A 22,231-nucleotide genomic window follows, 5' to 3' on the forward strand; every position below is an offset into this window, starting at 1 on the left:
TTTGATACCCAATTGAAAGACAAAGTTGAACAAACATGATAAAGCAGTACCCAAAGTACAAAAATACACACAAGCAGCAATAAAACCTCATTTTCAGGGGAATCTCCACTCTGTCATTGGACACACATTGACAGGTTTTCACAGTGCAAGCATTGGAACACCAATATAAATTAAATCTTCAAGATTAAACACTCTTAACACACAACATAGTCATCAAACTTACTTCTTTCTGCTATGACTATGCGCTCTGTGCTATGAGGCATTCAGGTGCGCTCGTAATAGTGAGTGCTAATTGTTTTTCATTTCTATTCACGTACCCCCAATGAAAATTGGCGTACCCCACATTGGGAACCTAAGCTGTACTATACTATTATGCCCCCTGGTGGCTCTGAGCAGTATATGTTTTTTACTGTAATTATATTATTATTTTTTAGGATTTTATTTCCAATTTTGGTGCCTTCAACTTTAAAGATTCCACAAATAAATATCAATTCATACATTGTTTAGACCAGTTGTCACCAACCTTTTTGATACCAAGATCCATGGTCTCGGCCGTGAACCTGCACAAGATCTATTTGCTGTATTTTTTTTTATTATCATTTTTGCTGTTTATTTTATTTTGTTTTGTTTTTTTGACAAATGACTAATGAGCCACGGACCACAGATGGCCCCTGAGCCGCACTTTGGGCACCCCTACACTCCCACTTCTGTGGTTCTTGGTCCGGGTTGGGGTTGTGGCGTCAGCTTCATGAGCAAACCACAACTATTTGGTGTCGAGGAAAAGGCTTCTTGAGATGTCATCTGTACTTCTGTGAAGAAGGTGTCGGACGTTTCGCTCCTCATCCGAAGAGCTTCGTCAGCGAACTAATAAGTGCTGGTATCTTAGGCCTTAAATACAGTAAGAGTGGGCGGAATTGGTGTGCCAACACCCTCCTCCTATTGGTTCGTTACACTAAGCCTGGGCGGAGTAGTGGTATAATCCTATCCTGTTATTAACACCTCCGATAAAAGGGAAGTGTCGCTCCCTGAATTGGGTATGAACGACTCTGATACTGGCTTGTTAGCATCTATTGTTCTGGCTCGGCCCTGGCTTCACCTCATTTGCAAGACTAAGAGCTGTGGGTTTTGGTCCCAGTAACCTGCTGAACACAGGGTCCAAATTAAACCTCAAACCACCATTCCGATTCAATGATGGGTTCTGTTGTTTGACAAAAATAGCTTCCTTTACTCCTCTTTCAAACCATCTGTTTTCTTTGGCCAAAATCTTTACCTCGCTGTCCTGAAAAGAGTGATTGGTAGCTTTCAGGTGTAGATGTACTGCTGATTGAGGACCACTAGAATTGTCCCTGCGATGTTGATAAAGCCTTTTTTGGAGCATTTGCTTAGTTTCCCCAATGTAGTGCTCTTTGCATTCCTCATCTTTACAGTGGATGGAATAGACCACATTGCTTTGTTTCTGGTTTGGAGCCTTGTCTTTAGGATGCACTAATTTTTGTCTCAGGGTATTTACTGGTTTGAAATAGGTAGGAATTTTGTGTTGCCATAAGATCCTCTGGAGTTTTTCGGAGACCCCCGCTACATAAGGGACTACCATTCCTCTCCTTTTTGCTTCTGTGGACTTTTGGGTTTCTTTCCCTACTCTCTTCTTTTGACATTTGTTAAAAGCCCACCGTGGGTACCCACAGGTTGAGAGCGCTCTCTGGACATGTTGTGTCTCCTTTTTCTTTCCCTCAGCACTAGTTGGTATTTGTTCCGCTCTATGTTGGAGGGTCCTAATAACCCCTAGTTTATGTTGTAGTGGATGGTTTGATTCAAAAAGCAGGTATTGGTCAGTGTGTATGGCCTTTCTAAAGACCTCTGTAAGTAGCTGTCTGTCCTCTCCTATAATTACCTTGCAGTCTAAGAAGGCTAGTTGGTTTTCTTCGTGTCTCCGAAAAACTCCAGAGGATCTTATGGCAACACAAAATTCCTACCTATTTCAAACCAGTAAATACCCTGAGACAAAAATTAGTGCATCCTAAAGACGAGGCTCCAAACCAGAAACAAAGCAATGTGGTCTATTCCATCCACTGTAAAGATGAGGAATGCAAAGAGCACTACATTGGGGAAACTAAGCAAATGCTCCAAAAAAGGCTTTATCAACATCGCAGGGACAATTCTAGTGGTCCTCAATCAGCAGTACATCTACACCTGAAAGCTACCAATCACTCTTTTCAGGACAGCGAGGTAAAGATTTTGGCCAAAGAAAACAGATGGTTTGAAAGAGGAGTAAAGGAAGCTATTTTTGTCAAACAACAGAACCCATCATTGAATCGGAATGGTGGTTTGAGGTTTAATTTGGACCCTGTGTTCAGCAGGTTACTGGGACCAAAACCCACAGCTCTTAGTCTTGCAAATGAGGTGGAGCCAGGGCCGAGCCAGAACAATAGATGCTAACAAGCCAGTATCAGAGTCGTTCATACCCAATTCAGGGAGCGACACTTCCCTTTTATCGGAGGTGTTAATAACAGGATAGGATTATACCACTACTCCGCCCAGGCTTAGTGTAACAAACCAATAGGAGGAGGGTGTTGGCACACCAATTCCGCCCACTCTTACTGTATTTAAGGCCTAAGCTACCAGCACTTATTAGTTCGCTGACGAAGCTCTTCGGATGAGGAGCGAAACGTCCGACACCTTCTTCACAGAAGTACAGATGACATCTCAAGAAGCCTTTTCCTCGATGGACAACTCCTGTACGACTGAGAGCCTACACAGACACAAACTATTTGGTGTGTTGGCTCAGTGTGGTGGCGGAGCCATGCAGATTGAGGAGAGAGGGGCTGGTCAATGCGTTACAACACTCAGGCCTCAACGAGCGGCGGCGTCGCGGCTCAAAGATTTTTTTGGAGGTGCACATCTGTTGAGTTATATTTGTGCCTTAACTGTGAGGTAGCAAAGGCACATTTTGAGCCCTATCAACGTGCAATAATTACTGTAGTGTGCGCAAGCACATCGTTGCGCTGTCACTTCCTCACGCCTTCCTCTCTCGCTCGACTTTTTTGCTGGGGGGGGGGTGTTAGGCGAGTCGGTGTACTCGTGTACCTCTGGCCGGGTTTTGGGGACTGGGCTCCTGGCTGGGGTTCGCCTGTTGCTGCCTGGATAATGGCGAGGCGTACGGGTGTGGTCAGTGGACAAAATGCGTGCCTGTCGATTGCTTTCCAGGAGGTGAGGGCAGTGATATGATAATAATTTTTTTCCAAAATGTTCTCACGATCGACCGGCAAAGTCCCAAAGATCGACTAGTAACTCACAATCGACAGGTTGGCGACCCCTGGTTTAGAAAATGTTTAATGATATTATTATTATTATTATTGTAATGGTAATTTATTTAGTACAAGTGTTTGTGTCAGTCATCAATTAATCCATTCATTTTTTTTTTATGATTAAATTTGTATTGTTTTTATATTATTATTTTAATGATTATGTATTTAGTCCTTTGTAGTTTTTTTGTAACAGATGTATTTTTCTCGGAAATTTCAGTCCAATTCCAAATTGCACCGCATGGGGGGGGGTTCCACAATTAATGCAAATCCATTCATTTGAAAAAAAAATATTTTTTTTTATTCTATTTTCATATTATTATTGTAAGCATTATTTATGTAGTCAGAGTTTTTGTGCGAAACGTATATTTGTTTCGGTCCAATTCTGAATTGTACAACAGCAGGGGCATTCATCTTTAAAGAACGCACAAATAAAAATCAATCAATCCATTGTTTGTTGTTGTTTTTTGTTTTTTTATGCTTTTTAATGACTAGTTTATGATTATTATTAAGTTATTGTGTTGTGTTAAAAAATCTATTAATGCATTTACTGTTTTTTTCAAAATAATATTTGTCATTATATTTTGTATCTAATTATTATTTTAATGATTATTTATTTAGTCTGAGTTTTTCTGTTGGATGTATTTTTCTATAAATTTGGTCCCAAATCTGATTTGCATGACGATACCACCGTACAGTAGTGGGTCTCATATCGAACAATGATGAGACCCACGACAGAGAGGAGATCCAGCACCTTATTCGGTGGTGTTCAGATAACAACCTTGTACTGAACACCACCAAGACCAAGGAGGTCATTGTGGACTACAGGAGGTCCAGGACGACAGAGCACGCTCCTCTCCTCATCAAAGGGGATGCGGTGGAGTGTGTTGACAACATCAAGTTCCTGGGCATCCCCATTATATCTGACCTGACCTGGTCCCTGAATACAGCTCACCTGGCGAAGAGGACTCAACAAAGAATCTTCTTCCTCAGGAAGCTGAAACGTGCTGGTCTCTCCCCTCATCTCCTGGCAAACTTCTACAGGCCCACAATAGAAAGCATCCTCTGTCTTGGTGCAATAGTGTGGTATGGCAGCTGCACAGCTCAGGACAGGAAGAATTTATCCCAGGTGGTGAAAACAACACAGGTGATTGTGGGAAGTCCTCTTCCATACCTGGACTCAATATACACAGGCTGTGTCCAGAGGAAGGCCCGACGTATCGCCGCCGACCCCACCCACCCAGGAAATGGACTGTTTGTTCCGCTTCCCTCGAGGAAACGGTACAGAAACATAAAAACTCTGACCTCCAGACTCAAAAACAGTTTTGATCCAAAAGCTGTCTAATCTATTTCCCCCCTACACATACAACAGACTCACACCAGTAGATAGCACTGTTGGTCCCATTAGCAGTGTCACAGTGCCCTCTACTGGTCAAGCATGTACAGTAGCAGTATAAATACTGATGGAGCGACTACAAGGCAAAATAAAATAAAATATAGACCAGTCGGCTTGTGTTCGTATCCGCGAATGTTCGCTTAGATTCTTGGTTCTTGATTCTTGAACAGGGGCATTCAACTTTAGAGATTTAACAATAAACAATTATTTAATCCATTCATTTTTCTTTTTAATTTACAAAAACATCTTAAATGGCATCTTTTATAACATTATTTTAATGATCATTTATTTAGTCTGTATTTGTATGTCAGTTGTATTTTTCCTAAAATGTTTGGCAAATTCTGGATTGTATGACAATAAGGATGTTGAACTTTAAAGATTCCGCCGTAAACATGTATAATCATTGCACACCATTCTAAACAGTATAACTTCCTCTGATGCTAATATAACATACTGTATGAGATGTATTGGCTGTATTGCAGTTTTTCTGTTACGTTGACACTACCTCATTGGTTTCCCATGGCTGTCTGTCTGTCCAGTCCACATGGTTGCGGATGTACCACCACTGGATTTCTAGGGAGTAGGAAGGGGTCCCGGCTCCCCTGAATGAGCAGGCCATCTCCACATCTTGACCCCTGTGAGCCGTCACATCGTGAGGCACCTCCGTGAACATGGCTGGACAGAGAAAACAGAGAAAAGGTTAGCACATGATTTCTACTGATCATTGCTTTCGCGGCGGAAGAAAATGCTATGCAAAAGAGCGCCTCTTAGATGGTTTGTCCCATTGCTACCAAATTTAAACCACGTGTACTAGACAGATGGAGGCACATCAATTACAAAGTTTTCATCACAGTGCATTGGCATAGCACGGTGGCAAAGTATGGCTCCCCATAAAAACACCACAAACCTCAAAATAACTCCATTATGTCCAATCTCCACAAAACCTGTTGTGTGGGCTCCAGGTCCCACCCTGACGCGAGTCAGGTCACAGTGCCAACTCGTGGTGACAGCAAATGTGTAAATCAAGCATTTGCGTTTCATCAATGCAAGTGAGTGGAGCATGGTGGCGAAAATTGGCTTTCGCCGCTGAGCATCAAATTGTCATAACATTTGTTCCGGGAGCTCAAATCTCCCCCAAATTTCATGTGGTGGGTTGTTGTCTCGGCCCACAACTGATTATAGTGTTTCAGTGGTGCCTCGAACTGACAAATGTATAAATGTCACAATTCTGTTGCAAATACAGTAGTACCTCGCATAACATAAACCTCCTTTTACATAAATTCCACAGAACATAAAGAATTTATGTAAAGTTTTTGCTTCGTATTACAGAAGAAATTCCATATAACATAAAGCGTCAAGTCAGTGCAAGTCTTTTTTTTTTTCAATCAACTTTATTAATGCCTCAAGTCAGTGCAAGTTCAGACTAACACTTGGTGACGCCTTCTGACGCATCACGCTCTCATTGGCTGATTTTCGGGGCATCGCCTATGCTCTCATCTCATTGGCTGATTATCGGGGCACCGCCTCCGCTCTCATCTCATTGGCTGATTATCGGGGCATCGCCTACGCTCTCATCTCATTGGCTGATTATCAGTGCATCGCCTACACTCTCATCTCATTGGCTGATTATCGGGGCACCGCCTACGCTCTCATCTCATTGGCTGACTTATACTGCACGTACGTTAGTTTGTGTGAGAGACAGGCTTGTCCCTTCAACCTCCTTCCTCTCCGTAGCCCCCCTTAAACTAACTTATAAACAATTAAGTTAAGTTACAAATTAAAATTTTGCACACAGCATTATCGTGTAGTGCGTGTGCGTTTGTCTGTGACACCAGCTGACTCTTAGTCTCTTTGAGTCGCGTTTCGACTCAGGCTAGTCCTCCTCCTCCTTCCTGCCTCCACTTGCGCTTCTGATCAAGACATCTCGTGAACGGTAGGATTGTTTTTGTTTTTCAGTTTTATTGATTTACAGAAATCTTATTTATTACCTTATTTTATATTGGAATGTTACTGTACTATGTTTATGCTAATGTTTTCTTATATTTTCCCACCATATTTGGTAGACTTTGAATATTTTGAAGTGCCAAAGGGGTGAGGTTGGGAAGATCTTGGAACGGATTAGGCTATTTACATGATTAGGCTATTTACATGTATTTTTTACATGTATTTTTTTTTTACATGTATTTTACATGTATTCTATAACATAAAGGTTCTCGGAACGGATTATTTAAGTTGTAGGGGCGTCTACTGTACTGCAACACCCTTCAAAATCTGTACTGCATTTTCACCTGCAACTTTAACTTATTTATCATTACCTATGAGAAACGATTAATATATATATATTACATTATCACAAGTCATTGGTATACATAAAGACCTTTCTAATCAATGTCAGATCCATAATAATTGCTTTGTACTCTCTGCCATTGAGTTATTAAATGCTGCTGGCTACACATGTTTGTATGTCCACACCTTGCGCTACTGAGTAAGAGTTCCAAGTTGAATCAAGAATAAACAAAAAACAAAGACAGATTTTAGGCATCAATGTAACACCTGCTCTCAGCACGCTAACATGTCTGCTCCGGCTTAAAGTATTTGTCTCCTCAGTGAAACGTGTTTCTGTTGATGCTTAAATACCTGCAATAATTCATTGCAGCACATTGTTAATGTTTACAAATCATTGCTATTTATTTTAGAACTATATCTAAGAGTCCATGTTGCAGTTGCAAAATACAGTAATTACAAAGTCGGCAGTTCCATTCAGAGACAGGCTTCATGATGGTAATTCAAACCGGTTATGATTTTTGCCGAGGCTTCTCACAGCGTCTTCACACTCTGTGATGTCCTGCTTGTGATTCATACTGTATGTGTTGTCTGAACTATCCTAAATAGTCCTAATGCAGCAGCTGATCTTTTTTCAGATGACAATCATCAAAAATGCCTGATTGGCATTAGAAAAAAACAAAAACAACCAGGTATAGATAGAACCTCTCAGCCCATCAATGTCAAGCATCTTGAAATGAAAACTTTAACAAGAGAGTTCCCATAATTGCCAGGAATTGCAGAAATGTTTTTTTGTTTTACCTTTATTTTTTATTTTATTTTAAGCATTGGAAAAGTACTTTATTTTTTCATTATAATAAAATTATTGTAAAATTATGACTTTTTCCCCCAAAATATCACAATTTTATTCACAATTTAAAATCTCGTAAAAACACAATTTCCTTGGATTATAAGTAAATTATTCTCGCAAAATTACAGTTGAATTCTTTGGGTGGTCGGTGTGGGTTCGCCGCGGATGTTATGGTGCACTTTCGCTTTGTCCTGGGGTTTCACGGGGGGGCCAGATGTCCCTACCTTTTTGTGAATACTGTATTTAGAATACAGGAAGTGAACAATTAATGACTGCTGTGATATGGAGAAGTAAATAAGATCTGCTTCTTCCTACTGTTTTTTGGGACCTGTTGAACTGTGAACTGTAAACTTGTGTACGTTTCAAATAAACTAAACTAAAATAACTTTTTAAATATTTTTTTTGCGTATTTCTCATAATATTACTAATTCATTCTTCAAATTAAAACTTTTTTTTGTACTATTACAAATGTATTACAACTTTTTCCTTATAATATCAAAATTGCATGTTCATATTTTTTTCCTCATAATACAACAAATGTATTTGTTGTAATGTATGTAATGTACTCGCTTTTCAATAAAAAATGATTATATTGTTTATTTATAATATTCTCGTAACCACCTTATTCTTGTAAAATGATAAATGTTTTGAGTTTATTTCTCAGAATATTTGGACTTTTTCTCTTGCCAAATTAATTATTTTTTTCTTTTAATAATTTGACTTTGTTCAAGTATGGTGCAAAAGATCATTATCATGACGTATCACAGCTCATATTCAATGTATGGACTTTATTTGTCGTATTACATAATTACCATTTTTTAAATATATGAACAAAAACTTTATCCGCCATGTTACATTTATACACACTTGAACCATTGCTCTGTATTAAATATCAAAGACATTGAAACAAAGGAAAAACATTACTGTGTAAACACAATGAGGGTAAAGGCAACCAAGAAAATGTGAAGTACTGACTTTAAAATGTGATATTTTAACTTATCATTAAAAAAGTATTTGCATATGCTAATGTAATTTCAACCTATGAAATATTACATTATTCCTAAAATAACCTATTGATTAGCTGTGTGTTAGCCTCCAGTCAAGCATTATATTGAATCAAATCTGCTTGTATTTTTCATCTGTGACAGCTGAGATGAGGAGACAACGGCTGACAACAATTGCTTTCACACAAGTGAACTGCAGTGACAAAAGCCTCCTTGTTGCTGCGCCGGCAGTGGCACAGGGCAGCTGTAGCTACAGATGTAGATTACCAGAAGTGAATAAATAATGGGTTCACTTCATTGTGAAGTGCTTTGGGTGCCTTGAAAAGCACTATGTAAAATCTAATCCATTATTAATATTCAAAGCTACATGGGTCACTGCTGTGCAAGAGATAGAGCTTGTGAAATTGCTCCCGGCGCTGATAATAATGTGTCTTGGCCAAACACATTTATCTACAGTTTGGGCCTGATGCATTTTTGTGATAGATATCTCCAATACAGTATTCCCTTGTTTATCATGGGGGATAGGTTCCCAAAATAACCCTCAATAAGTAGCCAACTTAATGTTTATACAGTTATTATATACGTTTTAAGGCTGTAAAACCCCTCACCATACACTTTACTCAGACAGGCAATAACATTTACTCACATTTCTCTCTTGTTTAACCACTCTCAAAAAAGATAAAATCTTCATTTGAATTTTAATGATCAACCTACTGGTCGGACACAAAAAAGGATTAAATCACTCACGCATATTTCACTCCTGTGACCACGCCTTTTCATCCTGGCGCCATTCCGCTGTACTGTAGCGTTTTTGTATCCTTGTTAAAACATATTGCTGCAGTACTCCTCCTGTTGCGGCCCTCCTCCTTCGAACCGAAGATTCATTTACAAGCTAGCAAGTAAGCCAGCTAGAAAAGACACAGCAGACACGGCAGGGCGGCACGAAGGAGATTGATTGACAATGGTCTACAGCCAATCAGGACGCAGAAAACAATGGGCGGTTCAGACAGACACCAGGCTCGGCATGTAACAGCGTTCATACGCTGTAATAAAAAAAAGACAAGCACTAAAAAAATTTAGCGAAATAGCGAATCCGCGAAAGGTGAACCGCGATACAGCGGGGGAACACTGTATATTTAAAAAAATTTCAAATACTGTACACATTATTGTAAACCTGCACATTTATATTCCTTAAATCACCACATAGAGCACAGTAAAAGCAAAGTGGCTATACTGTACTGTTTAAAAAAAATGCAATTAAATATATAAAGTAAAAAGTAAAAAAATATTTCATTAAATACTACAGTATATAATTACAAATCAGTACTTCACGCTGCACGCTGGGTCACGCTGCAAAAAAATGTTGCAATAATGCATCCATAATATTAAAAGAAAAAGATGAAAATTATGATTTTTTTTTAGAAAAAAAATGTATTACATAAGTTGTTTTTTCTCATATTAACGTTTTTCTTGTAAAATTCATACTTTTCTGTAATTTTTTTTAATATCACAATTTTATTCTCAGAAAATATTCTTTCAATGTTATTATTACTATTTTTACGTACATTATATATTTCTCATAATATTACGAATGTATTTTTTTGTAATATTTGTCATTATAATATAATTTTATTCTCCTGAAATTACAACTTTATTGGAATGTTTTCACATTACAATATTAATATTCACTCGGGCTGTCAAAGCTAACGCTAACGGAAATTCCCTTTAACGCGTGATTAACGCGTGCCCATCCAGTTTGACCCCCAGCCCACACCGTAGTCTGAGGAAACACAGCGGTGTGGCAGTTGAGTGGAGCCACAAGTGGGAACAAATATTGAGCAGAAATGGACAAAGAAAAGGGTATACTGAATGGTACAATGTAAGTTTAGCTTCAAAGCCCTGGCAGATGGCTCTCTCACAAGACCAAAGTTATTTGCATCTACTGTTGCTGTGAGCTGAGTTGTCACAGAGTATGTCGAGTCTCAAATGCCTGACAGAAGAGAGAAAGTACTGGAGCACTGCATGTATTTTTTATTGTAATTTATACAGTGGTACCTTGGCATACGAGTGTCCAACTAACAAGTGTTTTTTTTTAGATATAAGCCGTCTCTCTGCTGATTTTTTTGCTTTGAACTCCAAGCTAAAATTTGGGTTACGAGCTGCAAGTTACTGGCAAGCATAGCCGAGAACAGCTATTTGGGGGCTTGTGTGTCAACGTGAAAAAGACGGAATTGAGCGAGTGCACGCACAGCGCTCAATGAGATGGCAGTAAACGCTGCAAGGGAATTTATTGGCCTTCTTATTATTTATTACCGATTTATTAGCGTTTGTGCTTGAACTGCTGTGTTTGTCAAAGATGATTGAAAAAAAGTTGCATGTTGAAAGACCTGTGGTGTCACACTCGCACGTCGTTGAATTCGCGATACTAAGAAAAGTGTGATAAAAGACTTTGTTTGTGTGTGTGTATGTCTCTGTAAAAGAGTATACGCTCTGAGCTTTGTAAATTGTCAATATTTATTTTTCTGGCACACTGTTTTCATTTCACTTAGTTGTTGGGTATTTCTGCAAACCTTTATTTATAATGTGAGTCACAATTATATTTTGAGAGATTATTTGCTTGAAGAGAATGATATTTAAGTGATGGACAGCTGACCTTAATGTCTACTCGTTGTACATTCTGTTTGTTTTTTAATGCATTGAGGCCCATTTTGTGTTGAGCGGTTTAAAAAGAACAAATGTTTAATAAACAAAAATGTGCTTAAAGCATTATTAAAACATATTATCCAGTCTCATGTTGATAGGTGTATTAAAAACTTTAAAATGATTTTTCAAAGATACACTGATACACTTTCACTTATAGATAAAAAAAAATGTTTCTAGCTGTGATTAATTGAGATTACTTGAGTTAACTATGGACAACATGCGATTAATCACAATTAAATATTTTAATCGATTGACAGCCCTAATAGATACACTTTTTTTTTGTTTTTCATAATATTACAAATGTATTCTCACAAAATGATGTCATTTTTGTCATTTAAATATTTGTGGAAATTTACACTCTTTTAATGTTCTTACTTTTTCTCAATTTTGTCCTCATAATATTACCATTTCACTCTTGAAAAACATGCAAACATGTCAAAATATTCAACATTTAAGGAGCCTTCATGCAAATATGTCAAAATATTCAACATTTAAGGAGCTTTCATGCAGTATCTGCTATTTATTTGGCATTAAGGCTAACAAAGCTTTCATTTCTCCAGTACACTACATTATGGATGATGCTGATACTGCTTAATGTGCCTGCTGCTGCTGCATCAGACCTCTTACTTATGAAACACACACACCCACACACTCAAAAAAGCTTCTAAAAATGGTGTAAAAAAAGTGAGCAAGAAGCCACAGTGTAGCATGACTCACATGCTATTATAATGCTAATTGTGACCATATATGTACATCCTGTGTGTGTGTGTTTAGCTCTTTGTTCTTCAATTTCCCCCTCACATATCCTCTCATTACAACACTAATTTCATTAATATTCCCAAAAGGACTGCTTAAACAAATACAGCTAAATGCCTTCCTATTCAACAAAGGTAATAATGCTGAAAATGCTATATTCTTGCTGTACATTCAAAGTGAATTAAAAAGTGGGTTGTAATCTTAGGGCATATCTAAATAAAAATTGAATACATTAAATAAAGGAAATGACATTTTCTATAAATGAATTGTATTGCCCATGTTGGACTAATCAATCAATCAATCAATCTGATCAATTGAATCTGATAATCTAAACTCTTAATAATAGTAATGGTGCTAATAAAATTTGAAAAAAGTAAAACTGTGCACCGTTTCAAGACTCCTGACATCACAAAAACAATAAGAAAATACAAATGAGAGTACAGTAAATGTGCATATACTCACGGTTTGGCATTCGCGTCCCCAAATATTCACAGATTTCTTTTTTCTGCTTTAAGTTTTAAATAATTCATTTTTAAAAATTGTAACTTAAACTGGAAAGTGGTTTGATAGCGTTATTTACAGGGGGAAAAGAGTGTTGCAGCTACGACTCCAGTAGAGGGCGCTGTGTCACAAATCAATTCTTTCAACATTTTCCAGCAGGAAGGTGGTTTGGCAAGATGCAATGTTTCTGTAACTGCACGTGTAATCATGTATACTGTATGCCTGTAATTTTCTTAAAGTGTACAACTGAATCAAAAATGCATTAATAACTGTGAAAAGCATGACATAGGGTTTAGATGAGTGGTGTCCAAAATGCCAGCTTGTGTCTGATAAAAACTGCGTGAATTACATGTTGTCATTATTTAGTAGTTAGTAGTTAGTAGTACTTCATTTCGTGGTATAGTATCTTTTGTGTTTATCCTGCTTCTACAAGGACCTTCAACACCAGCCTTGTGCTTTTCACTTTCCTGCAGTTTTTGGCTCCAATCCCAACTGCTTGCCTCCGTGCTGCACAGGTTTCCCCTCTATTCTAATCAAATAAAACACAAAAAAGGTTAAAAGGAGAAACCAGGCTATCTCAGCCAAATGGTGCACTATATGCTGAATTACACCAGCTAACATTGTCGTTCCAGGCAAATTACCTCGGATAGTTGCCACAAGGGGGCAGCTTATTCACTCAACTGCAGAGAGGACAAGGCGTTTCATTAAAGTAAGTCCAGACTCCAGACTTTGAAAAACTGTGATGGGGTGAAACCGCAGTATTCGAACCTGCATTTGTGTATGTTGTCAGCTTTATGTAAAACAATGACGAAGTTATGCTATTTTACCTAATATAGCGAGTTGTTGCTTATTCTCCTTGATTAGCCAGCAACGTAACATTGCCTGCTTGTAAACAGCTTCTCGTAAATACAACTGTATACTCATTTAGTTAGTGTTTGTGTCATAAGTGTTTGTGTTTGGCTAATTTCACTAGGTCGTTAGCGGCCAGATTCTTATTGCTTTAATTCAAATAAATAGAAAAATGTACTCCAGTTTATACTTTTAGAGAGTACACGTCTCTGCTAACGTGAATCCAGACTCTCGTCAGGAATAATTATCCACTAACGAGTCTCATAATAATCTTCACGGTCTAGTAATGAGCCTTGCACAGTATGGCGCCGCACAGATGCCATACGTTACTCAGAAAATCACCTGTAGCAAATTGAAGTGTAGAGATTAAGTCCAAATAGAAGCTAATGTGGAATGTGTTAATTTACATTTGCTAATGAGCTAGCGGTGTTGCATGACACAGCAGGAAGTCTTCACGGCTGACTGACAAACAATGTTTAAGATCACCATTACAGCATTTAATCAACTGTCCAAACAACACAACACAGTAAGTCTGTAAGTAATGTTTGGAAATAGTAAAACAGAACAGAAGCCAGCTTTCCACTTCCAGATTTATTTTATTTGCAGTTTATTTTTTAGGTTACTGGTTTAGGGTTTACAGTTTTGTGTTAAGGCTAGGTCTAGGGTTTGAGGTTAGCAGTTAGAGTTGAGGGTAGACTTCCTTTACCTAACAACATATCTAATGATATGTTTTGGGTTTGATTGGGATTCAGGATAGGATTTGGGGTAGAGTTTCAGGTTAGAGTTTAGAAGTTGGGGTTCGTGTATAGGGCCGGGTTTGCAGGTAGTGGTTAAGGTTTCGGGGCTACAGTCATGTTTTGACATACAGTGGACAGCCTGATAATGCATTTTCGTGTGGAAATTTGTTTTAGCACCAATTGTCTTTGATAAGAACAGCTGCATACATGTTGACACAGGCTTTATATTTAGCCTTAGTTTTGTTTGTTTTATAAAGCAAAACTTTTCTGTACAACCAACCACCGTAATTGGCTACGAAAACACAGTTAGGGTGACTTGAAACGACTGTGTCTCTCTGTATGGAACACTACAATTCCCCCGTCATCTCATTAAGTTCTTGTGTCCACACTTCTACAGGATTTCATCAACAACTTTAAAAAGTTTTTATAGCAGTGCAGTCGCCAGTACCAAACAAACATTCCAAGAAATCTACCACTCAAAACATTGAATTATTCATTGGACATTGTGTTTACTACCTTCACAGAGCTGCCTTTTGCTAGAAGCTAGCACATACAGTACACACTGCTTTACCTCTGGGCTGTCATACAGCATCTTAAAACACACTGCCAAACAACCAGTCGATGAATTTGGAGATGTGTTGGACCACGAGGGATCGATAAAATCATCTCCAAGGTGAATCTCTAAATTAGCACATCTGTGCATTCAGCCTGCTGTTCAATCAAATAATCCCCAAAAACCATTCAATTAAAACTGATGATGATTGGTGTCTACTAAGGGTGTAACGGTACGCCATAATCACAGTTTGGTGAGTGCCTCGGTTTTAAGTTGGTGGTTTGGTTCATTTACAATACAGTAAGGGAAGAAAATGTAAAACATAACACTGTTTAGCTTTTGTGTAAACCCCAAACTAGACCTATCATGATAAATTGATTAATCGAACGATTAAAAAGTCTATAACTATGCCGGCCTCGATAAATTGACAAGTGGATGCAAGAGTGTTTCATTTCCACGTCTCTCTAAACCACACAGGTTTAGAAGAGGTTTACAAGAGGGTTCACTCTGCATCTGTCTGTGCGCATTGGTTCTACAGTGGAATGGACGGAGAGGTTGAACCCTCCTCTCATTCAGCCTCATTGTGGAGGCGAGGCTACTAGTGAGTGGATACAGAGTGCTAGCAGCAAGTTAGCCTTGTGAGTCAGCATACGCTAACATGAATGAAGGCAGAGAAGCGATGGTTTCTAAGGCGAATGCCACAGCCCCAGTGTGGGAATATTTTGGTTTTAAAAAGAATGAACAAGGTGAGCGCATGAACACAGACGAACTGTTATGTCACATTTGTTCGAAAGTATTGATGAGGAAGAAGGGTCAATATGACCAACTTTTATGCACACTTGAAACACAACCACCTTGTTCAGTTTTCCCAACTGGGGAAAAAAAATACCGCTGGAGGTGCAGCGGAGCCTTCGTCCCGACATCCAATGCTTACTGAAGCATTTGGTCGGCAAAGTAAATATAAACAAAGTTGCGCAAAATAGTGTGCGCTCACAGACAGTGTCGCTCGTTACATTGCAAAAGAAATGCAACCTTTCAATATGGTTGAAAAGCCAATATTTCGTGAAATGTTAGAAATGTTTGACAGACAGTACGAATTGCCTGGGAGAAAGTACATGTATGACATGTCACAAACAGCAATTCCTGAACTGTGTAACCAAGTGAAAGTAGATGTGTTGAAGGACATCAGAAACATTGCATTTTACTCAGTGGTCCAGCTCAAATATGACCCCCTACATTACTTTAACAATACACTACATAACTGCGTGTGTGTGTGTGTGTGTGTGTGTGTGTGTTTTAATTTATTTTAATTTAGTTTTTTTGTCTTTTGTTTGTTTGTTTCATTTATTATGTTTGTTTAATTTATTTAAAAGCTTTTGAAATACCAAATACAATGTTAAATATTCTTGAGAAATCAAAGTTTATTGTTTTTGATATGATGTACTCTCATTATTTTGCCATATAATAATGAAAAAAATGGTCACAAAAAATGTCAGTATCAAATGTCAATCATACTATCGACAATAATTTGTAGGACAATTATCATCCAGCAAAATTTGTTATCGAAACAGGCCTACCCCAAACCTAATAAAACGATGCCGAAATACTGCTTTCATCTAATCCACTTGTATTTGTCCCTTTACGTATTTCATCGGGAAGGGAAAGTGTTCCCAAGCAGGAGACTTTAATGACTGAACGAGGTTTTCAAGCTCTGGCTTCTAGCTCGCCATGACTCCATCTAGCCTGGCTGAGCTGCACTGTTTTTGTTTATGGAGTTGATGCGAGACTATATCATGAGGCAGTTACACTTCCTGGCCCTCACTCAATGTTTTCCGTAAGGGAACTCGGTACAACTCTCAAATCCAATTACGAATACATGTACCTCAATTACTTCCTGTGGTGTCTCATCAATGTAACATTACTGACACCTAGTGACGAGTGCAGAATACTACATACCGCAATGTGTCTTTCAATTCGTTTTCTGAATGTCTTATATCTGTCTTATATGTGTATAGTTCATTAATCATTTTTATGATTGAAAATGCATAATTTAGGCCAAAAATATGTAATTTCTGCATAAAAATTGATATTTTATGAGTAATAATAGTAATAATAGGCCATTGTCAACCACAAAACATAAAATTACATTAATTTGTTTTTTTTTTAAAGCGTGATAGAGTGAAGCCGCAAAATTTGAAGCGTGATGTGGCGAGGGATGACTGTATATACCAAAATGAAAACAGAATTCAAAATCAATGTGAGGTTAGGATTTGATAATAATAAAATTCGTCCTTTTTCTGCATCTGTTCAGGCAAGATGTTGAAGAGGCAAGCCTGCAAAAATCACAAGATGGGGCATCTTTCCACCAGCTTTATCCTCCTGGGCCGTCCATGCAGTGAAAGAGGAAGAAGCCATATCAGCACTCAGCATCTAATCTGCCTAGCCCCTCTAATGCACCTCCTGTGTCCTCTCCTGCACAAGGTTGGACTTGACAAACAGCAACAAGGCACCTCAAATTTACAGCTTAAAGGTGAGCACTCCCTGCCGGGCCTGACTCACAACAACTCAAGAAGCTAAGAAGAGGGAAGAAAAAACTAAGAACTAAATCTGCTTGAGCTTGTTTTTTTTCATTCCTTATGCATCCATTACATCCCTGCCAGCGGGCTTATACACATGGTAAACAAATATTAACATTCCGTGTCATATTTCTTGAAAAGCAAGAAAAAGTTTGTCATAAGGGGAGAGAAAAGGCTATTCTGTGACAACACACTTCCACAAGTCTTGTGGAATGATACTTATGGGGGCGTTCTTGGGGAATTTTTAAATTTGCTATGCAATCTTACAAGACACCTTGGAGGACACAGTCCTCTGCGGGCTAAGGTGGTAAACTGGTAGTCTCCCAACCTGAAGGTTGCTGGTTCGATCCTCCCTACTTCATGTTGAAGTATCTTTGGGAAAGGCATTCAATCGATCGCAACTGGACTGTTATCTTAGAAGACATTTCACCTCGCATCCAAGCAGGTTCATCAGCTCATGATGAAAGAAAGGCTAAGTGGGACAAACACCAGTTGGACTAGATAGGAAAGCTCTAGTCTAAGAGTTTAGTGAAAGATTCAATCTATTTATCCTCTCAAGGAGGAGGCAGGTCCAGACAGGAATGGTTGGCTCTTTAGTGATGTCACATGACGATTGTTAGCATGGGGCAGTGGGGCCTCTGCCCCCTAACGATTGTCATTTGGGTGGTATCACCTTTGTTAGCATCCCATTCAGATGCAATGATGGTCTTGGACCCATCTGAAACCAAGGTGGCTATTCCTTGTTTATTTCTTAGAGGCTAAATGACTGCGTCTTTTAGGAAGGGATGAAAGGACAGCATTGTATGTTCAGATAGGGCTTCCTAACCTTAACGTACATGGCTCCCTCACTCCTATTTCAAACCATCCTTCTTCTCTGTCCAGAATGTGTACATTTTCAGATTGTTCTTCTGTGTATGGGGTACTGGTATGTTGTGGTTGTTAAAAATCCTGGTCATATTCAGGCCTGACACATATGGGACGACAATGTTATTGCATCTGGGTCCTGGTAATGCTCAGTTTGTGTTCCAGTGTGAATCAAAAAGTAGGTATTGGTCCGTGTGTATGGGTTTTCTGTAAACACCAACATGGAGGCCCCTGTTGTCTGCAATGTGGATGTCACAGTCCAAAAAAGCCAACTTACTGTCTTTGACATCCTGAATGAATGTGAGTGTGAATGGTTGTTTGTCTATATGTGCCCTGCGATTGGCTGGCGACTAGTCCAGGGTGTACCCCGCTTGTTGCCCGAAGTCAGCTGGGATAGGCTCCAGCAAGCCCCCGCGACCCTAATGAGGAGAAGCGGCATAGAAAATGGATGGATGGATGGACGTGTAAACTTGATGTTTTTATCCACTGAGTTAATGTGCTCGGTGAAGGCTGGCACTTCTTGGCTTCTAATTTTGACCCATGTGTCATTCACATATCTGTACCAGTGACTTGGTGCTGTTCCCTTAAAGGAGTTCAGAGTCCTTCTTTCCATGTCCTCCATGTAGAGGTTGTCACGGTAGTCAGTTGTGTTAAGAATTACTGTGCATCTCCCCTTTTCTGCTGTTTTTTTGGACTGTGACATCCACTTTGCGGACGACAGGGGCCTCCAGCTTGGTGTTTACAGAAAACCCATACACACTGACCGATACCTACTTTTTCATTCACACATTATCAGAACCCTACAACACAGAGCTGATAATGTTCCCCAGCCCACAGGCCAAAAAGAAAGAGCATAAGCACCTGAGGGATGCCCTCAAAGCCTGTGGTTACGCCAGCTGGGCGTTTGCGAAATGTGCATCTTCTTCCAGAAAGAACAAAAGCAAGGTGAATGAGGAGGGAAAGGAAAGGAATAAACAAGGCATAACCACCTCGGTTTCAGATGGGTCCATGACCATCATTACGTCTGAATGGGATGTTAACGAAGGTTATACCACACAAACGACCATCGTTGACGCCCCACTACATTGTATCCTAACAATCCTCATTTGACATCACTAAAGAGCCAACCATTCCCTTCTGGACCTGGATATTTGCACCAAGCTCTCAGACTAGAGCTGTCCTATCTAGTGTGACTGGTGTGTGTACCATCTAGTCTTTGAGCATGAACTGGTTAAGACTGCTGGGATGAGAGGCGAAATGTCTTCTAAGACAACCTGAACAGTCCAGTTGCGATCGATTGAATGCCCTGAGAAGCTGGAAGTAAGCTTTCATGTCAGAATAACCAAACTCTCTGTTGGCCATAACAAGCTTCCTTCCATCTCTAGCCACCTTTTTTCTCCTATTTTTTACCCCCTTCTTTCTCATCCTCTTCCACCCTGAGGATTACTGCTGTGCAAGCGAGGCTCTCATGGGGGCCAGCTGACAACAAGGATAAAGGAGTGTACTGGCTGGCAGCATGCTCAGACACACACTAGGTGGAAGTGCATATTCCTACACACCAGCAGATGTACAAGGAGGTCACAGGGGATTTAAACATCAACTTCCTTACCTCAGTGCATCTATTAAGGCTGACGTTGATGTATGGATGGAGATTACAGCACAGACTGACGCTCTGCTTTAGCTCACAATTAATGCCGTCAAACATAGACATGAGGAAAGTGTAGTCAACGTCTTTTGAAAAGACATCTCTCGATCAAGATCCAACACCGTGTTTTCCCATAGGAAATAAGGGAGATAGAAATAATCTGTTTCAGGGTCAAACTGTCGCTATTACAGAAACGTGCAGAACCCTTTGTACAGGCAACGTATTAAGTAAGACTTTAACATTATTCACTGTCATACAAGTATAAAAAGAAGTTAACCACGTCCAAAGATTTGTACTACATATATGCAATATACACGCCCCCCCCCAACTCCCCAAAAATGTTATTAAGACTATATACAGTATCAATATATACAATATATCTGTATTTTATGTTTTGTTTTATATGGTTTATTGTGTTTGTATTTATTAATGTATACTATATGTGACTGGATATGACGTTTACGCATCTGCCCATGCACTACGTGCATTGCGTAAGTATTTACGTAATGTATGTAATAAGAGTCACGAATAAAATAACCCCCCAATATATTACATATATAAGTATGGTTCACAGTGGTGTGAAAAAGTGTTTGCCCCCTTCCTGATTTTTATTTTTTTGCATGTTTGTCACACTTAAATGTTTCAGATCATCAAACAAATTTAAATATTAGTCAATGACAACACAACTGAACACAAAATGCAGTTTTTAAATCAAAGTTTTTATTATTAAGGTAGAAAAAAATGCAAACCTACATGGCTCTGTGTGAAAAAGTGATTGCCCCCTAAACCTAATAACTGGTTGGGCCACCCTTAGCAGCAACAACTTCATCATTTTATTTTATAATCAATACAATATTATGTGTCCGATTAGTATTAATTACAACAAACATCAGGTTGTCAATGAAATAATTCTTGGGTTTAAGTTTACAAGACACAGTGCTCTGTTTCTCACTTTTCTTTGGACAGTTTGTAAAAAAATAAGCCCGTTTTTCCTTGCATATGTCAAGTATGTCATCAATAGAAAAATTTATTTACCATGCACGGCCTTTATTTTTGTGGATAGTGTCAGGGACGTGTGCGTAAACTTTGTCTTTCATTTTCTTTTGTTGTGCTTTGAAATAACAAACAACATGAATTCCTCATAAAATAATTAGAATATACCTAATATTTTGATGGTGTTAATGTCATCATTACGTTAAATATTTTTAAAATATCCGTCTGGAATTACAGCAATTCACTTTCGACATAACTTCATCCCCTTTTTGTATGTTTTAAATTAAACTGCTTTTGCTTTATATTCATCTAAAATGTCGTATCAATTAGAAAAAATGTATAAACATGCTCACTAAAAATGGAAATGTTTGCCTTGATATCCGACCACTTTTTTTTAAAGTTCTGCCACAGTGCGCGCTGTTCCACTACTGCTGTTGACAGCGGACGCTACTTGCTGCCACTCACTCATCTTCCTCTTGTTCATAATGCCGCTGCTGTGTACTCCAAATAGTATGTTTTTACGGGCCTTCAGCTCTCCAACTAAGATTTCCACCTAAGTTTCGGTGAAGTTCCGCTTCTTATTCTTTGGCTTCTCAGCAGCCATGATTCAGAAGAACCGAGCGAAATGCAATCCAGGCTCATTAAATATGGAGGACGCGTTCGGGAGCCACTTGGCATTGACCATTTATGGCGAATTGAAGGTGTGGAGAGGGCGTGACGTGGGATGGAGTTGCGTACGCACATTTGGACAGCAGGTGAAGCACAGATTGCGTGAATGTGTGTGTATGACACTATTTTTTTTAGGTCTGAATATTTTAGTTTATTTTAGTTTATTTTAGCATTAGTTTATTACTAGACAACTGATAAGATGACTTCATCTCTGCATGTTGTTTGAAGGCTAGTTACAGATGACCACTTAAATTTAACTTATACAGTAGTATCTTGCATAACGTAAACCTCCTTTTACCTAAATTCCACTGAACGTAAACAATTTATGTAAAGTTTTTGCATTGTATTACGTAAGACATTCCATATAACGTAAAGCGTCAAGTCTGTGCAAGTTCAGAAATTCGATTTGAATAGCTCGTGCAACAGAGCGAGGGAAACATTTTCCATGACTAACAGAGTACACTTGGTGACGCCTTCTGACGCTTCACGCTCTCATTGGCTGATTATTGGGGCACCGCCTACGCTCTCATCTCATTGGCTGACTTATCCA

The 22,231-nt window shown here is 38.9% G+C and overlaps 1 protein-coding gene across 1 annotated transcript in view; it reads right to left on the minus strand.

The window, feature by feature from the left end:
* The window catches only part of LOC129190245 (V-set and transmembrane domain-containing protein 2-like protein), a 49,025-nt gene that overhangs the window by 5,430 nt on the left and 21,364 nt on the right, over positions 1-22,231 (minus strand). The window contains exon 2 of the mRNA XM_054792774.1: positions 5,204-5,373. Coding sequence (XP_054648749.1) covers positions 5,204-5,373 — 170 coding nt within the window. The remainder of the gene's footprint in view (positions 1-5,203; positions 5,374-22,231) is intronic.

This window comes from Dunckerocampus dactyliophorus, chromosome 1 (genome assembly GCF_027744805.1).
Source record: "Dunckerocampus dactyliophorus isolate RoL2022-P2 chromosome 1, RoL_Ddac_1.1, whole genome shotgun sequence".
NCBI lineage: Eukaryota > Metazoa > Chordata > Actinopteri > Syngnathiformes > Syngnathidae > Dunckerocampus > Dunckerocampus dactyliophorus.